Source organism: Erythrolamprus reginae, chromosome 1 (assembly GCF_031021105.1).
Source record: "Erythrolamprus reginae isolate rEryReg1 chromosome 1, rEryReg1.hap1, whole genome shotgun sequence".
Lineage (NCBI taxonomy): Eukaryota > Metazoa > Chordata > Lepidosauria > Squamata > Dipsadidae > Erythrolamprus > Erythrolamprus reginae.
Window position 1 is genome coordinate 31,739,800 of NC_091950.1, and position 19,975 is coordinate 31,759,774.

Below are 19,975 nucleotides of genomic sequence, written 5' to 3' on the forward strand. Positions count from 1 at the left end.
GTTTTATCTTAGGATGGATATATGTTTATCCCAGGCATGTTTAAATTCAGTTACTGTGGATTTACCAACCACGTCTGCTGGAAGTTTGTTCCAAGGATCTACTACTCTTTCAGTGAAATAATATTTCCTCACGTTGCTTTTGATCTTTCCCCCAACTAACTTCAGATTGTGTCCCCTTGTTCTTGTGTTCACTTTCCTATTAAAAACACTTCTCTCCTGAACCTTATTTAACCCTTTAACATATTTAAATGTTTCGATCATGTCCCCCCTTTTCCTTCTGTCCTCCAGACTATACAGATTGAGTTCATTAAGTCTTTCCTGATGCATTTTATGCTTAAGACCTTCCACCATTCTTGTAGCCCGTCTTTGGACCCGTTCAATTTTGTCAATATCTTTTTGTAGGTGAGGTCTCCAGAACTGAACACAGTATTCCAAATGTGGTCTCACCAGCGCTCTATATAAGGGGATCACAATCTCCCTCTTCCTGCTTGTTATACCTCTAGCTATGCAGCCAAGCATCCTACTTGCTTTTCCTACTGCCCGACCACACTGCTCATCCATTTTGAGACTGTCAGAAATCACTACCCCTAAATCCTTCTCTTCTGAAGTTTTTGCTAACACAGAACTCCCAATGCAATACTCAGATTGAGGATTCTGTTTATATCTGTTTATATAAACAGAAAAACAGAAACAGCTCCCTTTTTAAATGTGAAAGGTATTTTCTGGTACACACAAGGCACAGGTTAAATGCAATCCAATTGCTCACCCAATAACTGGGAAATTGAGTCCAATTCTAAAGTCCAGAGAGTCCATACACAATCTTGAACAGCACAAAAACCACGATCTTGATGAAACAATGAATCAGATCAGGTTGCACTTTTATCTGTAGCACTAATTACAGCAGCCCCACCCAACCACAGGTGGCCTCATTTTCTCTTGTAATAATCCTTCAGTTGTTGTCTCCTATGTATCACTATGCATGCGTGGATGTGTCATTAATTCTTGTTCAGAATCCAAGGATGATACAGATGATTGATCTCCTCCTGGGCTGTCTGCCAAACTCCCCTCTTCCCTGTCACTCATGCTTCCTTGATCAGAGGAGATTTCGTCGGCAGATTCCATCGGGAGCAAAACAGGCCTGCGGCATATGGATGTTTCCCCCACATCCACCTGCACATTCCTTGGGGCAGGAGCTGGGCCAGAGCTAACCACTACACTATCATACATGGTGGACTTGTCGAATGGCCAAAAAGTTTTAGAGTAAAATTAAAAATTATTTAGAACAAATAACCAATTTACAAATTCCTCTGAAACCAGAACTATACATGCTCAGAATTATTAGGCAAAAAATATCAAAAGAAGGTCGATACTTAATAATACATATAATCACTGCAGCCAGAATTACCTTTGGGCAAACATCAAGTAATATCCCATCAACATTAAATAAAATTTATGAAATCGCTGAGATGAATAAAATGACAATGGAAATTCAAAAAAAAAAGACAACACAGAATTCTACCAAACTTGGAATAGATGGTACAATTGGATTAACCAAAAAAATACTTTCTAGGGGAAAAATTGCTTCTTCTGGTCAGGGAACAAATTAAGTTATTAAGGAGAGGTACCACTGTATTTTGTATTGGGTGGGGTTTTTTGTTTGTTTCAAGGCTAAACAAAAACTTTCACAAAAACTGTTAGAAATAAATCTTTCCAAGTTTGTTTCTGAGCTCAGAATGAAGAACAAAGGGAATTAGCTACAATATTTTTTTGGTCTGTAACACATACTGTACTTTTCCAGCCCCAGCCCCACCCAAAGTGGATGGAAATGTCCGTGCATCTTATAAAGGGAATATTGAGGCGGGGAGGGGGATTTGGTGCGGCACTGATCAGCTGTTCTAGGTGATGAACAGGCCATGGTGGAGGTGAATGGACTGTGGCAAACGGACCATGGTGAATGGACTACAGAGGCAACAAACAGGCTATGGCGGCAGAGGTAGATTCCCCTCCCCGTCTTCCTCCTCTAAAGCTAATGTGCACCTTATAGTCCGGAGCATCTTAGCCCACAAAAAATACAATACTTGGAAGAGGTTAAGTTTATTTCTGAGGGTACAATTGACTTCATCTGAGAGAGCCATGGTGAACCCTCCCTAGAAAGGAAAGTCTTGTCTTTGTCCTTTGAAAGCATCCCTGCTTACCCTCTAGGAATTCCAACAAAGTGAACTTAGTTGAGGTTCTTCTAAAGACAGGCACCCTGCTGTGTTGTGGTTTCTGTTTATTCAGCATCTTTGTGGTAAGGATATTTTATTATTTAAGAAGCAGGATCCAATCTGGGTTGGTCACTGGGACCAGGTTTTTTTCTTTCCAACTTTCAGGCTCTTGCCGAGTCACAACTTTACGGGACTTCTGCGTGGGCTTTGGACTGTTCTGTGCATGGTATTTATATAGCATTATAGCATTTAGACTTATGTACCACTTCATAGTGCTTTTACAGCCCTCTCTAAGTGGTTTACTTAGCATATTGCTCCCAACAATCTGGGTCCTTATTTTACCCACCTAGGAAGGATGGAAGGCTGAGTCAGCCTTGAGCCAGTGGTGTGATTTCAACTGTTGAACTACTTAGCTGAAATAGCCTGCAGTGCTGCATTCTAACCTCTGTGCCATCCCGGCTCAGTGGTCCTATTGTGTGGTTTTTAGATGTAGATTGGGAAGTTGATGGCTGTTGCTTCCTTGTGCTGTCAAGCCCTTGTCTCATAAATATTTGTTAAACTGGGGATAAATAAGCACACCTGTTGATTGATGAGGGGGCCTGTTTCCCAGGCTTCAATCATTTCCCAGCTGTTCTGCCTGCTCCTCTAACAATCTTAGTGTTCTTGTTCATTTATCTGCCTACAGCTTATCACAGGGTCCCCAAACTTTTTACACAGGGGGCCAGTTCACTGTCCTTCAGACTGTTGGAGGGCCGGACTATTAAAAAAAAACCCTATGAACATATCTTATTTTAAAGTAAAAAACAAAATGAGAATGTACTATTTAGAGAGCTGGAAGAAGTCTGAAATTCATATATGTTTATGTTTTGTTTTTAATTTTTTTTCATTAACATCTGATTGTAGGTTTTCTTGGCTTATAGAAAAATGTATAAAGAAAGAAGGAAGCACTTTGGCATAATGGTTAATAAGTTAGAAATATAATAATAATAATAATAATTTATTGGATTTGTATGCCGCCCCTCCCCGCAGACTCGGGGCGGCTAACAACAATAATAAACACAACATGTACAATCCAATAATAAAAAACAACTAAAAACCCCTATTATAAAACCAAACATACACACAAACATACCATGCATAACTTGTATGGAGGGAATTTAATTAAAAGAAAATGAATGTAACTGGATGACAAAATTAGAAAAAAAAACTTTTGCAACTTTTTTGATGATTGATATTAGTTACTAACCAAATACCGCATTTTATTCATAGAAAATTAGATGGAACACTGTGTTGTGTCACTCACCCGCGGGCCGGATAAATGGCCTCAGCGGGCTGCATGCGGCCCCCGGGCTGTAGTTTGGTGACCGCTGGTTTATCAAATACTCCATCAACTCCCCAATCTACATCTAAAAAGCTACACACAACAGGCACCCTATGAATACCACACTCAGAACAGCCCAAAGCCCACAGTGCAGTTCCCTGAGGATGGGCTCCCCCATGAGTCTGAAAGCCTCAGGAGACCCTGGTCTCAGTGACCAACCCAGATTGGATTTTGCAACGCTTTCCTGGGACACACCTTCCTTAAGGGATGTTCAATAGAATAGCTTGGCACTTCTGCCACGTTTTATTTTGTATTTGAATCCATTGCAATATCTCTTTTGTCCTGCACAAGGAAACAACAGCCAACAACTTAAAAGGTCGTTTTTAACCATTTGCCCTTATAAATGATGGGAAGAGTGATTGGCGGCAAGACGTGATTTTCTTCCCATAGATCCTTTCTCATTATAGGCAGTGCAAGGAGCAAATTGCAAGTTCAGTATTTTGCATATTTCTTTTCCCAAGGTCTCTTTCCAGCATGCGAAGAAGAGCTAGCATCAAATGCTTTATTGAAATTCTCATTAAGATAACATTAGGAGGAACCGAAAAGATAGAACAAAGAAATTAGGGAAACACAAGCAATTTTCTCAGTAAGTAGAAATAAATTAGGCTGTGCATCTGGTCTGCTATGTAGTATAGAGGAAGCTGCTTCTAACTTGTGTTTTTCTATCCCTTAAATTTTTAAAAAACATTGTGAGATTTTACGGTAAAAACTGCCTTTGAAGCAATCTGTAATTACCGGGTCAGTGAACTGTTTACAGCCATTAATAATAAATATTGCTAACTCAGCCAGAACTTGCTCCAAAAGTGATAAAGGACATTCCTTCCAAGCTCTTAAAGTATACATCTGTAGGTTTGGGAATATGTAGGGTTACTTAATACATTCTTTAAAAAACAAATGTGCATTTAAGATTTCACTCTGAAAATCAGGATAATAGACCTATTCTCAGTAAAAGTCCAAATGAACAGATCCATTAGAAATACCTGTGGAGTGGCTTTACCTGATTATCTGGGAACAGTTTGGTCCTGTTGAACCCGATGAGATAGACAGGATCCTCAATGCTGTCAGTATCACTATAGGTAGTCCTCAACTTATGATCACAAGCCCAAAATGAAGATGAAGGTTCATTCTTCAAGCTTGTGCATTGATTTCCGAACATTTTGTTACCATCTTCAGCAGAGCTTAAGGGATATCAGCTTTCTTTCTTTATAAGGGCTTATAAAATGAGGGTCTTATGATGGGTCAGTGAGTAGCTTTGGGTCTTATGATAAGATCATATACAGCTGACCTATCACAACATTTGACACACCCACAACTGAAGCCCTTATAAACAGAACACTGACATTCCCTAAACTCTGCTGAAGATGTTACCTAGCCTGGTAACGAAATGTTTGGAAGTGTTCATCCTACTTTATCACTGTCAAATTTTCTTTACTATGTGTTGTGGTTCAGCCTGAGGCTGCTCAGGGACCAGCTGTGTTTCTGCTGGCTCCAAGCCCGGAGGAGGATGACAGCAAAGAGGAGGGGGCTGAGCAGTCGGACAGGGGAGGGGACAGCCAGGAATGGGATGAGGATGAACAGCATGAGAGCCCGGGGGGGGGGGCTCTCCCCAGCCAGTAGCTTGGAATCATTAGGGGATGATGCACAAGCTGTCATTGACAGGCGACAGAGACCTTCAGAGCAAAGAAAGGAGCAGTTAAAGAAATATTATCACCACTGAATTAGAAACAGCTGGGTTTGGGTGTGGTCCTCATCAGCAGGGTTTAAAAGGCAGGCAAGCCCTTGAAGCCATGTGGAGTGTTATCAATTGGAGTTACGGTGTCCTGCTTTGTTCTCGGCGTCTCTGTTCCTGGCTTGTGGCCCAGCAGTTTGGAACACCCGTGGGAGGTGTAGGTCTGCTATCTACAGCCTCGGCTTGGCAGCAAGAATCCTGTATTGCTGCATGGACTTTTGCCTTCGTGGATATATCTGAAGATACAGCAGTTTCCTGTTTGTAAGGACATTTTCTGTTACCTGTGTTTTTCTTGAATTTTATAAACTGCCTTTGCCTTTTACTGGTGTGTTTGGCTTCTCTTTTTGGGTTGGTATTGGCTTCCGGAGTGACCCAGACAGAACACTATGTAAGTTAATATTATTTTATTTTATAATATTATTTCACTGAAAGAGTAGTAGATCCTTGGAACAAACTTCCAGCAGACGTGGTTGGTAAATCCACAGTAACTGAATTTAAACATGCCTGGGATAAACATATATCCATCCTAAGAGAAAATACAGGAAATAGTATAAGGGCAGACTAGATGGACCATGAGGTCTTTTTCTGCCGTCAGACTTCTATGTTTCTATGTTATTTATGCACCTGAAATAACTCCTGTGAGAGCTAGTCACAGGTGTTAAATGTACATAGATTTCCAGAAGTAATATTCATTCGTAAATACAGTACAGTAAAATTATTTTCAGTGGGTTCTCCATGGGAATTTTTTTTTATGAGAATTGATTATTCTGTTACTTACCTTCCTCCCTGTCAGTTGCCTTCAGTGACAATGGCTCACTGTTTTTTGTACTGTATAGTAGTTTTTGACATGTTTTTTAAAAAATTATAATAAGTATGCAGTTGCTGGTGACAGTGTTATCAGTGTGTTATATATTATGTAATGAATATTATTGACTTAGAAAAGGCAGATTTTCAGAAAACCTTATTCCCTTAAATAGAAAGTCCAGAATAGTTATTTTACTACTTTCATTTCTCTAAATTGTTAAGAATGTAATACTACTAGTTTATACATTGATGAGTAGCTGTGTTTACATAATGTATTACTCTAGATTTATTGAACATACCAGACATAAACTAAGCATAGAGTGGACCAATACAATTTCAGTTATATTTTATGTATCCAGTTACATCGTAATTGCCAAATTAAAAAGGTATCAAAAACATTTAAAAGGTACTAAGTAAGTTTAATACAAAAATTTATAAGTAGTGTTGGGCGAACCCAATGAAGTTCAGGTGTGGCAGGTTCAGACGAACTTGTTGGCGGAGTTCGTGTAAGTTCGCCAAACCCGAACCCGAACATTCTGGCCCCGCCCTCCCGTCTTCTGGAAATAAACCCACGGTCCAGGAAGGAGTCTCTGTGACGTCAAAGTCCTGCCCCCGGAATCCCATCGTGGGATTCCCCACTTCCTTTTGGCGCAGCCGCGCCTTTTCCGTAAAAATAAAAGGAGACAGGCGGCTGTGGGCTGCCCTGGGCAATGGGCGCAACAGGGGGAGAGAGCCGCGCCACCTCCGAAGAAGCCATCCCTTCAGGACCCAGCCCCAACTGGAACGAGGAACCGGCTGGAGGAGACGACCCAATGGTGAGTGAACCCATTCCCCCATTCCTCCCTAAGGCGAAGATTAAAGTAATCACCACAGGGGAGAAGGGGGAAGTAAAGGCCCTGCTAGACACAGGATGTTCCAGATGTCTAATCAACAAAGCAGTAGTGCAAAGATTAAAAATCCAAACCAAACCTTTAGCTAAACCCATCCGGTTCCAACAAGTGGATGGTTCCCTCGTAGGCGGGGTGCCAGCCATGCTCCTAACAGAACTAGTTGAGTTACAAATAGGTCGACACCGTGAGTTCCTGCGGTTCATAGTTGTCCCCCAAATGTCAGAAGCCATCATCCTGGGTTTGGTTTGATAAATGGATCCCCACTATAAAGTGGGAGGATGGATATCGCAAGCTTTTCCTCTGCACAGGGACTACTCCTCCCACAGAAAATGACAGGAAAAGTCCTTTCCCCAAGAGAGAGCAGATGGGCCCTCAGTAGCCGCAACGATGAAGGAAAGGACACTGCCAGGTCTCCAAAAGGTACCCCTTGAATACAGAGACTTGGAGAGAGTTTTCAGTGAGGAAGATTGCAATGAATTGCCACCTCACAGACCCACAGACTGTGCAACAGAACTTGAGCCAGGGGCAGATCTCCCAAGACCTAGAATGTATGCAATGTCACCAAGGGAGATGGAAGAGCTGAGAAAGTACATAGACACCAACCTGAGAAGATTCATTCAGCCTGCAAATTCCAAAATAGCAGACCCAGTGCTCTTTAAGTAGAAAAAAGATGGCGGCATTCGTTTGGTAGCAGATTTTCACAATCTAAATGCAGTGTGCGTACAGAACACTTATCCCCTCCCCCTTATGAAGAATCTACTCAATCATCTAGCAAAGGGGAAAATATTCACCAAGCTGGATTTAAGAGAGGCTTATTATCACATCAGAATAAAGGAAGTGGACGAGTGGAAGACAGCTTTTAATTGCCCATTGGGGAGTTTCCAATTCCGTGTCATGCCATTTGGCCTAAAAAAAGCCCCCACGGTATTCATGCAGTACATCAATGAAGTATTACACGTCCACCTTTACGAGGGCGTCCTCGTGTATGTAGATGATATGCTTATCTATATTCAGAACCTCTCTGACCACGTCAAATTGGTGAGGCAAGTCTTGAAAAAACCTTTGGCTGCTAAGCTCTATGTGAAACTTCCCAAATGCGAATTTCACAAAGCTTCAGTAGACTATGTGGGATATTGCATCTCAACCAAAGGCAGAGAGATGGACCCAGCCAAGGTGAAGGCTGTGCTTGACTGGCAAGCTCCCCACACGCGCAAACAACTGCAGAGTTTCTTAGGATTCGCAAACTTCTATCGACAGTTCATTCCAGCTTTTGCTGAAGTTGCTTTGCCTTTAACTGAACTCCTAAAAACTGGGTCCACTCCTACTAAGCCCAAACCTTCTCAGCCAATTAGGTGGACAATGGCGTAGCTAACATGGTTCTGTTAATAAATCAAGCTCTGATTGAGAGAAATGGACTGGGACTTGTTTTATTTCTCAGATGCTATTTAGAACGCTGACACCACCTGAGTGAATGGTTAGAGCGTTTGCTACCACCACCACCACCACCACCTCCCCCCCAACAGCTGTAAAATTCATCTATGTATATATATAATCAGGTATATTTTTATGGAAAAAGTTTGTGTATAGTTTGTGTTCGAATCCTGTCAATGGTATAACTGGTGTTGCCCATCAATAAAATTATTTTTGGCACAGATGTTTTCTGGAAGCCTAAATGCATGTTCCTTCCAAGGGGTGTCACCTTTTGAAAAGCTGAGACATCCAGGTGTATTTTTATGGAAATATTTGTGTGTGTCCTGAGTTCGAATCCTGTCAGCTGGCAGAACTGTGCAGCTGGCCAGGAAAGCAGTTATTTTTGGCACAGATGGTTCCTAGGAGCCTAAATCCATGTTCCTTCCAAGGGATGTCACCTTGGGAAAAGCTGAAATACTTTGCACCAGGCAAATTGGGTTCGGGTTCGGTGAACTTACCCAAACTTTGCCGCAAAGTTAGGCCGAACTCGCCGCACCCAAACTTCGTTGGGTTTGCCCAACACTATTTATAAGCACTGTTGTTGGAACAGAAAATATAGATTCTTTGCTATTACAAACAATACTCTTGACATTTATTGTACATGTATCGGACCAGAATATCTCCAGGACCGCCTTCTGCTGCACGAATCCCAGCGACCGGTTAGGTCCCACAGAGTTGGCCTTCTCCGGGTCCCGTCGACTAAACAATGTCATTTGGCGGGACCCAGAAGAGCCTTCTCTGTGGCGGCCCCGACCCTCTGGAACCAGCTCCCCCCAGATATCAGAGTTGCCCCCATCCTCCTTGCCTTTCGCAAGCTCCTTAAAACCCACCTCTGTCGTCAGGCATGGGAGAATTGAATTTTTTCCCCTTCCCCCTAGGCTTATAGAATTTATACATGGTATGCTTGTTTGTATGAGTGGTTCTCTTAAATTGGGGTTTTTTAGATTACTTTTTAATATTAGATTTGTTACATTGTTTTCTTTATTGTTGTTAGCCGCCCCAAGTCTTTGGAGAGGGGCGGCATACAAATCTAATAAATAAGTAAATAAATAAATAAATGTAACTTCTAAAAACATTATTTTACTTTCATTAAAAACATAATTACCACAGCTACCTTTTTACATAATCATCATATTTTCTTAAAATGAAAGCTAATTTTCTCTATTCTGAACATTTGAGAGAACAGAACTGTGGAACAACTTAATCAAACTCAAAACAGGCTGGAATCAAAACTCAGCTGTTTGCAGATCATTAAAAACATCCGTAGCTATGGAGTTGGGGCCTTGATCAGGTGGCTACGTGGAAAAATATGTATCCTCCTCTTCATCAGACGGTATTTTTTGTTCCACTTCAAAGAGATTCTTCACTCCTGCATCTATTGCAAGATAAGAAAAAAACCCAGGGATGATAGTATCCAAAATAGTCCCATATAACACCATCCTCGGATACAATCCTATATTCAACATAAAAAACTCAACTGATCTTGAAGAAAGTCTATACTGCATGAAAACCCATCCCAAACCAGCAAAGTTAAAAAGAGACTATGGCAAACCATATGCATAGATATTCACAAATCCCAGGAGTTAGGACTGATTAATTTACCGTTTTTACAATTATAGAGAATTACAGAATAGAAATAGAACAGAACAGAATAGCAGAGTTGGAAGGGACCTTGGAGATCTTCAAGTCCAGTGTTTCCCAACCTTTTTTGAGCCGCGGCACATTATTCACAATTACAAAATCCTGGGGAACATTGAGCGGGGGCGGGGGGGCGGGAGGCTAAAAAAGTTTGGACAAAAAAACCCTCTCTTTCGCCCTATTTCTCTCTCCCTCCCTCTTTCTTTCCCTCTCTCTCTCCATCCCTCTTTCTTTCTTCCTTCCTTCCTCTCTTTTTTGCTCTTTCTCTCTCCCTCCTTCCTCTTTCTTGCTTTCTTTCTCTTGCTTTCTCTCTCACACACTCTCTCCCTTGCTTTCTCTCTCTCTCTTGCTTTCTTTCTCTCTCTCTTTCTTTCCTTCTCTCTTTCTCTTTCTCTCTTGCTTTCTTTTTCTCTCTCTTTTTCTCTTTCTTTCTCTCTCTCTTCCTCTTTCATGCTTTCTCTTGCTTTCTCTCACACACACACTCTTTCTCTCTCTCTCTCCCTTGCTTTCTCTCTCTGTCTTGATTTCTTTCTTGCTTTCTCTCTCTCTCTCTTTCTCTCTCGTGCACCACGCCGGCAACAGAGAGAGAAAGAGAGAGAGAGCGGAGAGAGAGTGGAGGGTGGTTTGCCGGTCCCCGGCCCCCTGGATCAGCGGCCCCGCATGGCCCCAGCGCGGACTCCGCCGTCGCCTTCACCTCCGCCTAAGAGGCAGCGGCCACATTCACCCCCTCGCCCTCCCAGGCATCCATGGCGCTCAGCGCCCGGCCACGCGCTGCCTCCACCTCCCGGTACCCTGCCCGAGAACGGGTGGTGGGGCACCACGAAGGGCAGCGCTTGAAGGCCACCATGGCGCCGTTGTCATCACGGCGCAAAGCCACGCAGTCCTGGATCGCTCGCTTCTCCGTCCAGCAAGCCAGCTACCTAGGAAAGCGGCGCACTGTTTAAACGCCCACTTTTCAAACGCGGCGCTTTCATGGGCAGCCGACTTTGCTGGCCGGAGAAGGGAGCGATTCAGGGCTGCGTGGCTTTGTGCCACTTCAAACATTTCTGCGGCTTAGAAGCAACAGTGGCCGGCGCCCTCCCACCGGGCCCCAAAAGCTCACTTGCCATCACCGCCAAGGAAGCACCAGCCAGGCCGGGCTCGCGGCACACCTGACCATGTCCCGCGGCACACTGGTTGGGAAACACTGTTCTAGTCCAACCCTGTTTAGGCAAGAAACCCTATACCAATGGTTATCCAACATCATCTCAAAAGCTTCCAGTGTTGGAGCATTCACAAGAGCAAATTACCTCTGTAACTGGTGGGGGGCAATCTAGCGTTCATAATTATGGATTTCAAATTCTGAATATCTTCACTTAAAATTGAGATTTCCCACCCTGGGAAATATACTTGGGGAAAATACAGGTAGTAAAATTGGGTGCCTAAATCTGGAACCATTAATTAACTCTGCAGTCACTAAACCTCATGAGCTGCTTTGTCTGGTGGCTTCATGTTAAGGCTTGCAAATGAATGGTGCAGAAGATAATATTTTCAAAATTACAAATCCTGAAACATGTCGTGTACATTACTGCATACTGAAATGATGCTCATATATGCAACAGATGGCTTCATTTGTGGACTACTATTTCCAGCCCTTTGTTTGACACAGGCTGTCCTCAGTTTTCAAAAGTTGGTTTAATGATCATTTGAAGTTACGATGGCACTGAAAAAAGTGATTAATGATAGTTTTTCATACCTGGCCATTCTCATGGTCACATAATCAAAATTCAGACGCTTGGCAACTGACTCAATTATGACTGTTGTAGAGTCCTGATCTCATGCAATCACCTTTTGACAAACAAAGTCAATTGGGAAGCCAGATTCACATAACAACTGTGTTAAGATTTAACAACTGTGGTGATTTATTTAATAACTGTGGCAAGAAAGATCGTAAAATAGGGCAAAATTCACTTAACGTCTCTTAACAGAAATGTTGAGCTCAATTGAAGTCATAAGTCGAGGACTACCTGTACTACCCTCACATCCATATCGTGCACAGAAATGTCTTTGAAACCTCTCACAGCAGGAATAGCAATAGCACTTAGACTTATATATCACTTCACAGTGCTTTTACAGCCCCCTAAAAGCGTTTTACAGAGTCAGCCTACTGCCTCCAACAATCTGGGGTCCTCATTTTACCCACTTCAGAAGGATGGAAGGCTGAGTCAACCTTGAGCCTGGTGAGATTTGATCTGCCAAATTGCAGGCAGCTGGCAGACAGCCGTAGTAACCTGTAGTACTGTACTCTAACCACTGTGCCATTACAGCTCTACAATATATAAAGCCAAGACTGTCCTTTCCTTTATTTGGCAATGATAATGAGAAACCTCTAGTGATATCCAACCCCTAGGTCCCATATCTTTTTGGACTGTCAGAAACATTTTAAATGTTGAGCACAAATTACAAATAGGATGCTTGTCTATTCATAAAATATCTGTACCTTTTATTTTGCAATCTGCAGATTTCCAACTTTGTCACATTATTTAAAATTCTTTTTTTAAAGAACTTGGCAGTCATACAGGTAGATGACCAGGATTGGGATCTATGTCCATTGCTAAGCAAGGAGTGATCTGCTGTTAAAATGAGCCAAAATCAATTTCAACGTTTTTGCCATGGTTGTTAAGCAATTCACAGCAGACATTAAGCTTATCATATAGTTGTTGAATGAATTTGGCTCCCCCCCCCCCCCATTGATTGTGTTTGTTGGAAGCTGTCTGGAAAGGTCACAAACAATGGGGGTTTTTCTATTTTCAGATTAAGTATTTCGTCAATCCAGAGTCCAATTATATTCCAATAGATCTGAGCTTTTGTGCATTGCCACCATAAGTGGAAATAGGTGCCTAGTTCTTGGTGACACTTCCAACAATATGGTGAAAGTTTATTATTTAGTTTTGTTAGTTTTATTGGGGTAATGTGCCACCTGTAGAACATTTTAACTAAATTCTCTTTGTAGGACGTGGCTATGGTTAGTTTATAATTTCTGCTCCAGAATGTTTTCTTTTGGGCATTATTAGACAAAATTTGCCTAAATCCCAAATACATTTAATTGTCCATTTAACAACAGCAGCCAGACTAACCTTTGTGCAGTGGTGGAAAAACGAGGAGATACTTCCAAAAGACGCAATAATAAAAAAAATTAAATACTGCGCAGAGATGACGAAACTAACTATACTAGTCAGAAACGAAACATTGGCCACATTTAATAACTGTTGGGATTCTTTCTACAGCTGGTTAGAAAAAACAAAATTGAGAATAACATGCCACAAGATGGATACGATGGATATAAACTCGACCAGTTACAAATCTGGTATATAGCTCTCTTGTACTTTATATAGTAATAAGAGACTTTTGATATATACAGATGGAATATTCACTACTATTCTCTAAAATCTCTACACTTAGATTAATTTAACACTTGCATTTATCTACTTAGATGACTAATCTGAACCATGGTAATGAGCTAATAAAATAGGAATTAGTTCTCGTTTTCAATACAGCTCCCCCGGACATTCGCCAAACCCTTTACCCTTTCTATCTTTTCTATGTTCTCTGTCCTTCCTATCTTTCTGCCTCCTCCTCTGTACCCTCTTCCCACTTACTTCTTTTCCCTCTCCTTTACAAGTTTTTAAGTTTGTACTTTGTAAATTGTTATATTACTCAACTGTTTTCTGTTTTGACTATTCTTTTATGTTTTGTACATTTGTATGATTTGTATAATAAAAAAAAGAAAAAAAAAGAAAAAAAAAAGAAAGGTCACAAACAATGATCACATGACCAAGGATACTGCAATTGAGATAAATATTGGTTGCCAAGGACTGATTTTGGTTTCAGGGTTGACCCTGGGGATGCTATGACTTTCATAAGTGCAAGGACCAGTTGTCACTTTTTTCCGTGCCATTATAATGTTGAACAGTCACCAAATGTATTATTATAAATCGAGGACTAACTGCATTGATGCTGCCATACTGGAGACTCCCACGTTTAATCCTAAATAGCGACCACATAGTATAAACCAAGTGAAACAGGCCTACCTTTAAAAGAAAGGACATTTGTTCTTCGAGATATGGGAGTAGTGCACACTGCCACAGCCTAATGGAAACAAAAGATAACATTACTTTCTGCAAGCAAAGAGCTTGTAGGAAAGCTTCGTGGAAAAACAAACCAGCCACTGAACTGCAGATCAGTCGATAAAACCGTGGAACAGTCATTTTATGCTCCTCTCTAATACTTTTAGGTTACTTTCTCGGGTTCTCGGGTCGCTCGGATCCGGGCGGACCTCGACTCCAATTGTATAGCAGTATCGGCTGACGACTGGGGCTCGTCCTTGTCCATCTGTCTGGGAGGAGTTTGACTTGGTGACACCTGATGAAGTTGACAAGGCCATTGGAGCTGTGAGTTCTGCCACCTGTTTACTGGATCCGTGTCCCTCTTGGTTGGTTTCGGCCAGCAGAGAGGTGACATGGAGCTGAGTCCAGGAGATTGTCAACGCCTCCTTGGGGAGGGTTCCTCTCTGGCTCCTTATAAGGAGGCACTTGTGCGCCCCCTCCTCAAGAAGCCTTCCCTGGACCCAGCCGTGCTTAATAACTACCGTCCAGTCTCCAACTTTCCCTTTATGGGGAACATAAGGTGGTGGCACTCCAACTCCAGCGGTCCTTGGAAGAAGCCAATTATCTAGGCCCTCAGCAGTCTGGATTCAGGCCCGGCTACAGCATGGAAACTTCTTTGGTCACGTTGATGGATGATCTCTGGCGGGCCCGGGGCTTGTCCTGTCCTGGTGCTTCTTGACCTCTCAGCGGCTTTCGATACCATTGGGGTTGAGAGTGGGAGGCACTGTTCTCCCGGTTGGTAGCAGTCAGTGTTAGTGGGGGGAGTCAGAGGTCGACCTCTAGGTCTCTCCCTTGTGGGGTGCCTCAGCGGTCCCCTCCCCCTTGCTATTTAATATCTACATGAAACCGCTGGGTGAGATCATCTAAGGACATGGGGTGAGGTATCATCAGTATGCCGATGATACCCAGTTATACATCTTCACCCCATGTCCAGTCAACAAAGCAGTGGAAGTGATGTGCCTCCTGGAGGCTGTTGGGGTCAAGAAGCACCAGGACAGAGGATAAACCCGTCCCGAGCCCGCCAGAGATCAACGCAACCAAAGCAGTTTCCATGCTGTAACTGGGCCTGAAACCAGACTGTTGAGTGCCTAGATAATCAGCTTCTTCCAAAGACCGCTGGAGCACCACCACCTTCTCAACAACCTTCCCCATAAAGGGAAGGTTGGAGACTGGACGATAATTATTAAGTATAGCTGGGTCCAGGAAAGACTTCTTAAAGGGGGGGGGGCGCACAAGTGCCTCCTTGTACGGAAACAGGAAGGATATGCGCATCTTGCCACCTTGAGCGCCACTTTGTAAGTCTTAATATGAGCTCTTATAAGTGTTCGATCGGATTCGGACTTACTCTTCCTCCTTCGCTTCTCTAGACGTCTCTTTTGGCGTTTCAACTCCCAGAGCTCATTGTTGAACCATGGAGCTCGACAGGGTCTAGTGCCACAGAGAGGTCGCAATGGCGCAATCCGGTCAAGAGCCTCCACTGCAGCCTTGTTCCAGGCCTCAGCAAGAGACTCTGCTGAACTGTGGATGAGTGCATCTGGAATAACCCCAAGCGCCCTCTGAAAGCCCTCTGGGTCCATCAGGCCTCTGGGGCGGAACCTTCTAATGGGTTCCGCCTCCCTGTGGGGAAGGATTGGAGCCAGGAAGTTGAGCCTCAGTAGAAAATGGTCTGACCATGACAAAGGCAACGTTTCTAAGCCCCTTAGTCTCAGACAATTACTCAATTGCTCAGAGAGGAATACCATGTCAGGTGCCTGCCCCCCCTTATGAGTCGGACCCTGTACTACTTGAGTCAGGTCCATGGCTGTCATGGTGGCCATGAACTCCTGCACTAGCCCAGAGGCTTTATCGAGCGACGGCAGCTTAAAGTCTGCCAAGACAATAAGTCTGGGGAATCCCACCGCCAGCCCGGCTACCTCCTCGAGCAGCACAGGCAGGGCTGTTGACACGCAGCTGGGAGGCAGGTACATGAGTAACAAGCACACCTGAACCCCGAAGTCCAACTTCACCAGGAGGGACTCGCAACCCGCAATCTCTGGAGCAACGAGGGTACGCAGGCAAAGGTTCTCCCTGGCTATTATAGCCACTCCTTTCCCCCTTCCCTGGGGTCGGGGCTCGTGCCATACCCGAAACCCGGCTGGGCAAATTTCAGAGAGAGGAACTCCTCCCTCCGGGCCCAGCCAGGTTTCAGTCACACATGCCAGGTCGGCCTCCTCATCCAGGATCAAATCCCGGATGAGGAGAGCTTTATTTACCACCGACCTGGCATTAAGTAGCAGCAGCCTGAGCCCAGGGCCAGAATTACACTCATCACCAGTGCCTTGAGGTGAGTTCATGGAGCCGGAAGAAGGAATCACTACTAAGCAGCGATCCCTCCTTCCCCTGGAACAGCTAGCTCAGTGGCTCCCACCATATCTGCCTCTCCCCAGCAGCACCGGGATGTTCCGACCCTCTGTCCCCCCAGAGGAATGTGCCCCATCCCCTCCTGTATCAGGTGTGCCAAATATTTCATTCGTACCATATCTATTCATCACATCCAAACCATAGTCCCATCCCCCCATCCCCCCCCCATTCAATCGATTCCATTCATAATAATCATAGGCATCCATCATTAACCCCCCCAATAATTAATTTAAAAATAAGTTAATTAAAATACCAGTACAAAATCCCATTTCATTCCACCATCACCCAAGCATATATAATTTAACCTCCTTAAAAATTAACTAAAAACATAAAACATAAGACATAGGAACATAAAACAAAACATAGCATAGGAGTGGTTGATTAGCTTATACAGTGTTCCCTCGATTTTTGCGGGTTCAAACTTCGCAGAAAGTCTATACCAGTTTTTCAAAAATATTAATTAAAAAATACTTTGCGGGTTTTCTCCCTATACCACGGTTTTTCCCCTCCCAATGACGTCATATGTCATCGCCAAACTTTCGTCTGCCTTTAATAAATATTTTTTTAAATAAACTTTAAATAATAAACATGGTGAGTAATAATGGAAAATTGCAATTTAGGGGTTTAAAGTGTTAAGGGAAGGCTTGTGATACTGTTCATAGCCAAAAATAGTGTATTTACTTCCGCATCTCTACTTCGCGGAAATTCGACTTTCGCGGGGAGTCTCGGAACACATCCTCCGTGAAAAGCGAGGGAACACTGTAGTTCTAAAAGAAAAAGAAAAGAAAAAAGAAGCAGCGGCAAGAGGGTGCCCATCTCCAGGCTGATTAAGTTCTTATTAAGAAAGTCCAGTGCCAATAATAAGATAGTCTCTTCAGTGCTGGCCATTGCCACTGACCCACACTCTGTGGTCCTGTCTCTTTACCTTGATAGAATCCCAGGTTCTTCTTTTCCTGTGGCAATCCCGGTTTTCGTCGGTCGCCCTAGTTGCCCTCCAGTAGTGGTTAATCTTATTGGGCGACATCTCCACCCCCCCACCCCCCACCTTCTGGATGGGTGTCAACAAGCTCAAACTCAACCCTGACAAGACAGAGTGGCTGTGGGTTTTGCCTCCCAAGGACAATTCCATCTGTCCGTCCATTACCCTGGGGGGGGGGATCATTGACCCCCTCAGAGAGGGTCCGCAACTTGTTGGTCCTCCTCGATCCACAGCTCACATTAGAGAAACATCTTTCAGCTGTGGCGAGGGGGGCGTTTGCCCAGGTTCGCCTGATGCACCAGTTGTGGCCCTATTTGGACAGGGAGTCATTGCTCACAGTCGCTCATGCCCTCATCACCTCGAGGTTCGATTACTGCAACGCTCCCTACATGGGACTAACTTTGAAAAGTGTTTGGAAAATTCAGATCGTGCAAAATGCAGCCGCGAGAGCTATCGTGAGGCTTCCCAGATTCGCCCACGTTTCTCCAACACTCCATGGCCTGCATTGGCTGCCGATCAGTTTCCGGTCACAATTCAAAGTGTTGGTAATGACCCTTAAAGCCCTACATGGCATTGGACCAGAATACCTCCGGAACCGCCTTCTACCGCACGAATCCCAGCGGCCGATAAGGTGCCATAGAGTTGGCCTTCTCCGGGTCCCGTCGACTAAACAATGTCGTTTGGTGGGCCCCAGGGGAAGAGCCTTTTCTGTGGCGGCCCTGGCCCTGTGAAATTAACTCCCCCCAGAGATTAGAACAGCCCCCACCCTCCTTGTCTTTCGCAAATTACTCAAGACCCACCTATATCGCCAGGCATGGGGGAACTGAGACACCCACCCCAGGCTTTTATATTTTATGTTTGGTATGTATGTGTTGTATGGTTTTAAATGATGGGGTTTTATATGTCTTTTTCTCTTTTAATATTAGATTTGTTTCATTGTTATATTGTTTTTTATTATTGTTGTGAGCCGCCCCGAGTCTTCGGAGAGGGGCGGCATACAAATCTAATAAATTATTATTAATTATTATTATTATTCTATATGCAGGCAGATAAATTATTATTTATTTATTTATTTATTTATTTTTATTATTTAGATTTGTATGCCGCCCCTCTCCGAGGACTCGGGGCGGCTCACAGCAGAGAAAACAAATCATAAATAATCCGAGCAAGTTTAAAACATTTAAGATTTAAAACATTTAAGATTTAAATTTTTATTATTATTCTATATGTATGCTAAAGTTTCTACATTAGGTTAGTGAGTCAGTAGGTAAACGACCAAAAATTATTTTTTCAAGGCTGTGACTAAAGAAAAAATAATAGTTAATGGAAAATGGCTTTACAAAAGGTCTTCAAACTTGGCAACTTTAAGACTTGTGGACTTCAACTCCCAGAATTCTCCAGCCAGCATAGCTAGGAGTAGAAGTTCACAAATCTTAAAAGTTGCCAAGTTTGGGGACTCCTGCTTTACAAATTGTTTTTAGGACGGGGCACCTCAGAACCACAAAGGTCCTCTGAAGAGGTTCATTAAGAAATTTAGTTGGTTCTTGGTTCTGACCACCTCATGTCTTATTTTTTTCCGTTTCCCATTTTTAGCTGTTAATAAAGCTGTTCGCTTCTGAAGTAGCTTTGACAATTATTTTTATTTATTTTTTTTTGGGGGGGGATGTATTGTTACTGAGAAAATAACCAGGACCTATCAATAGTTTTAGATTCCCTCGGAGATCAGAAAAATGCATGAATTATTTTTTTAAAAGATGCAGGAAGCTAATTTGTCTTCTTATATGATAAATGAAAGAAAGGCATTACCGATTTCTTTACATTCGTCCATGTCCGTCCTTTGCTTTTTGTATTTTTTTGCATGTGGAAGACACATCTATCAGAGAGTTCCCTAAAATAAAAACAATTTAAATGGAGAATCTGTCTATGTGAATGTATCTAACTTACTTACCGTGTTTCCCCGATAGTAAGACAGCGTCTTACTTTCTTTTTACCCCCAAAAGCCCCCCTACGTCTTACTTTCGGGGTATGTCTTATATTGGGAAAAAATTGTCAAATTTTTTGTTTTAACCATAAAATTAACATTTATTAACAACCTGAACAGTATTGTAATCACCACTGTCTCTTTCCTTTCTCTCATTCCCTCTTTCTCTCTATCCTTTCTATCTCTCACTCTTTCCTTCTCTCCCTCCCTTTCTCTCTCTTTCCTTTCTCTCATTCCCTCTTTCTCTCTATCCTTTCTACCTCTCACTCTTTCTTTCTCTCCCTCCCTTTCTGTCTCTTTCCTTTCTCTCATTCTCTCTTTGTCTCCTGGGGCTGACTGTGCCTGCCCTGC

General features: G+C 43.0%; 1 protein-coding gene across 2 annotated transcripts in view; it reads right to left on the bottom strand.

Moving 5' to 3' along the window:
• Positions 1 to 9,541: 9,541 nt before the first annotated feature.
• The window catches only part of MIS18BP1 (MIS18 binding protein 1), a 46,981-nt gene continuing 36,547 nt past the window's right edge, over positions 9,542 to 19,975 (bottom strand). The window contains exons 15-17 of one of the 2 annotated variants that reach the window (XM_070748775.1): positions 19,450 to 19,531; positions 14,190 to 14,247; positions 9,542 to 9,856 (exon numbers count right to left, since the gene is read on the bottom strand). In XM_070748775.1, coding sequence (XP_070604876.1) covers positions 9,777 to 9,856; positions 14,190 to 14,247; positions 19,450 to 19,531 — 220 coding nt within the window. In that variant the 3' untranslated portion in view covers positions 9,542 to 9,776. The remainder of the gene's footprint in view (positions 9,857 to 14,189; positions 14,248 to 19,449; positions 19,532 to 19,975) is intronic. The other variant, XM_070748783.1, reaches the window with a different exon arrangement.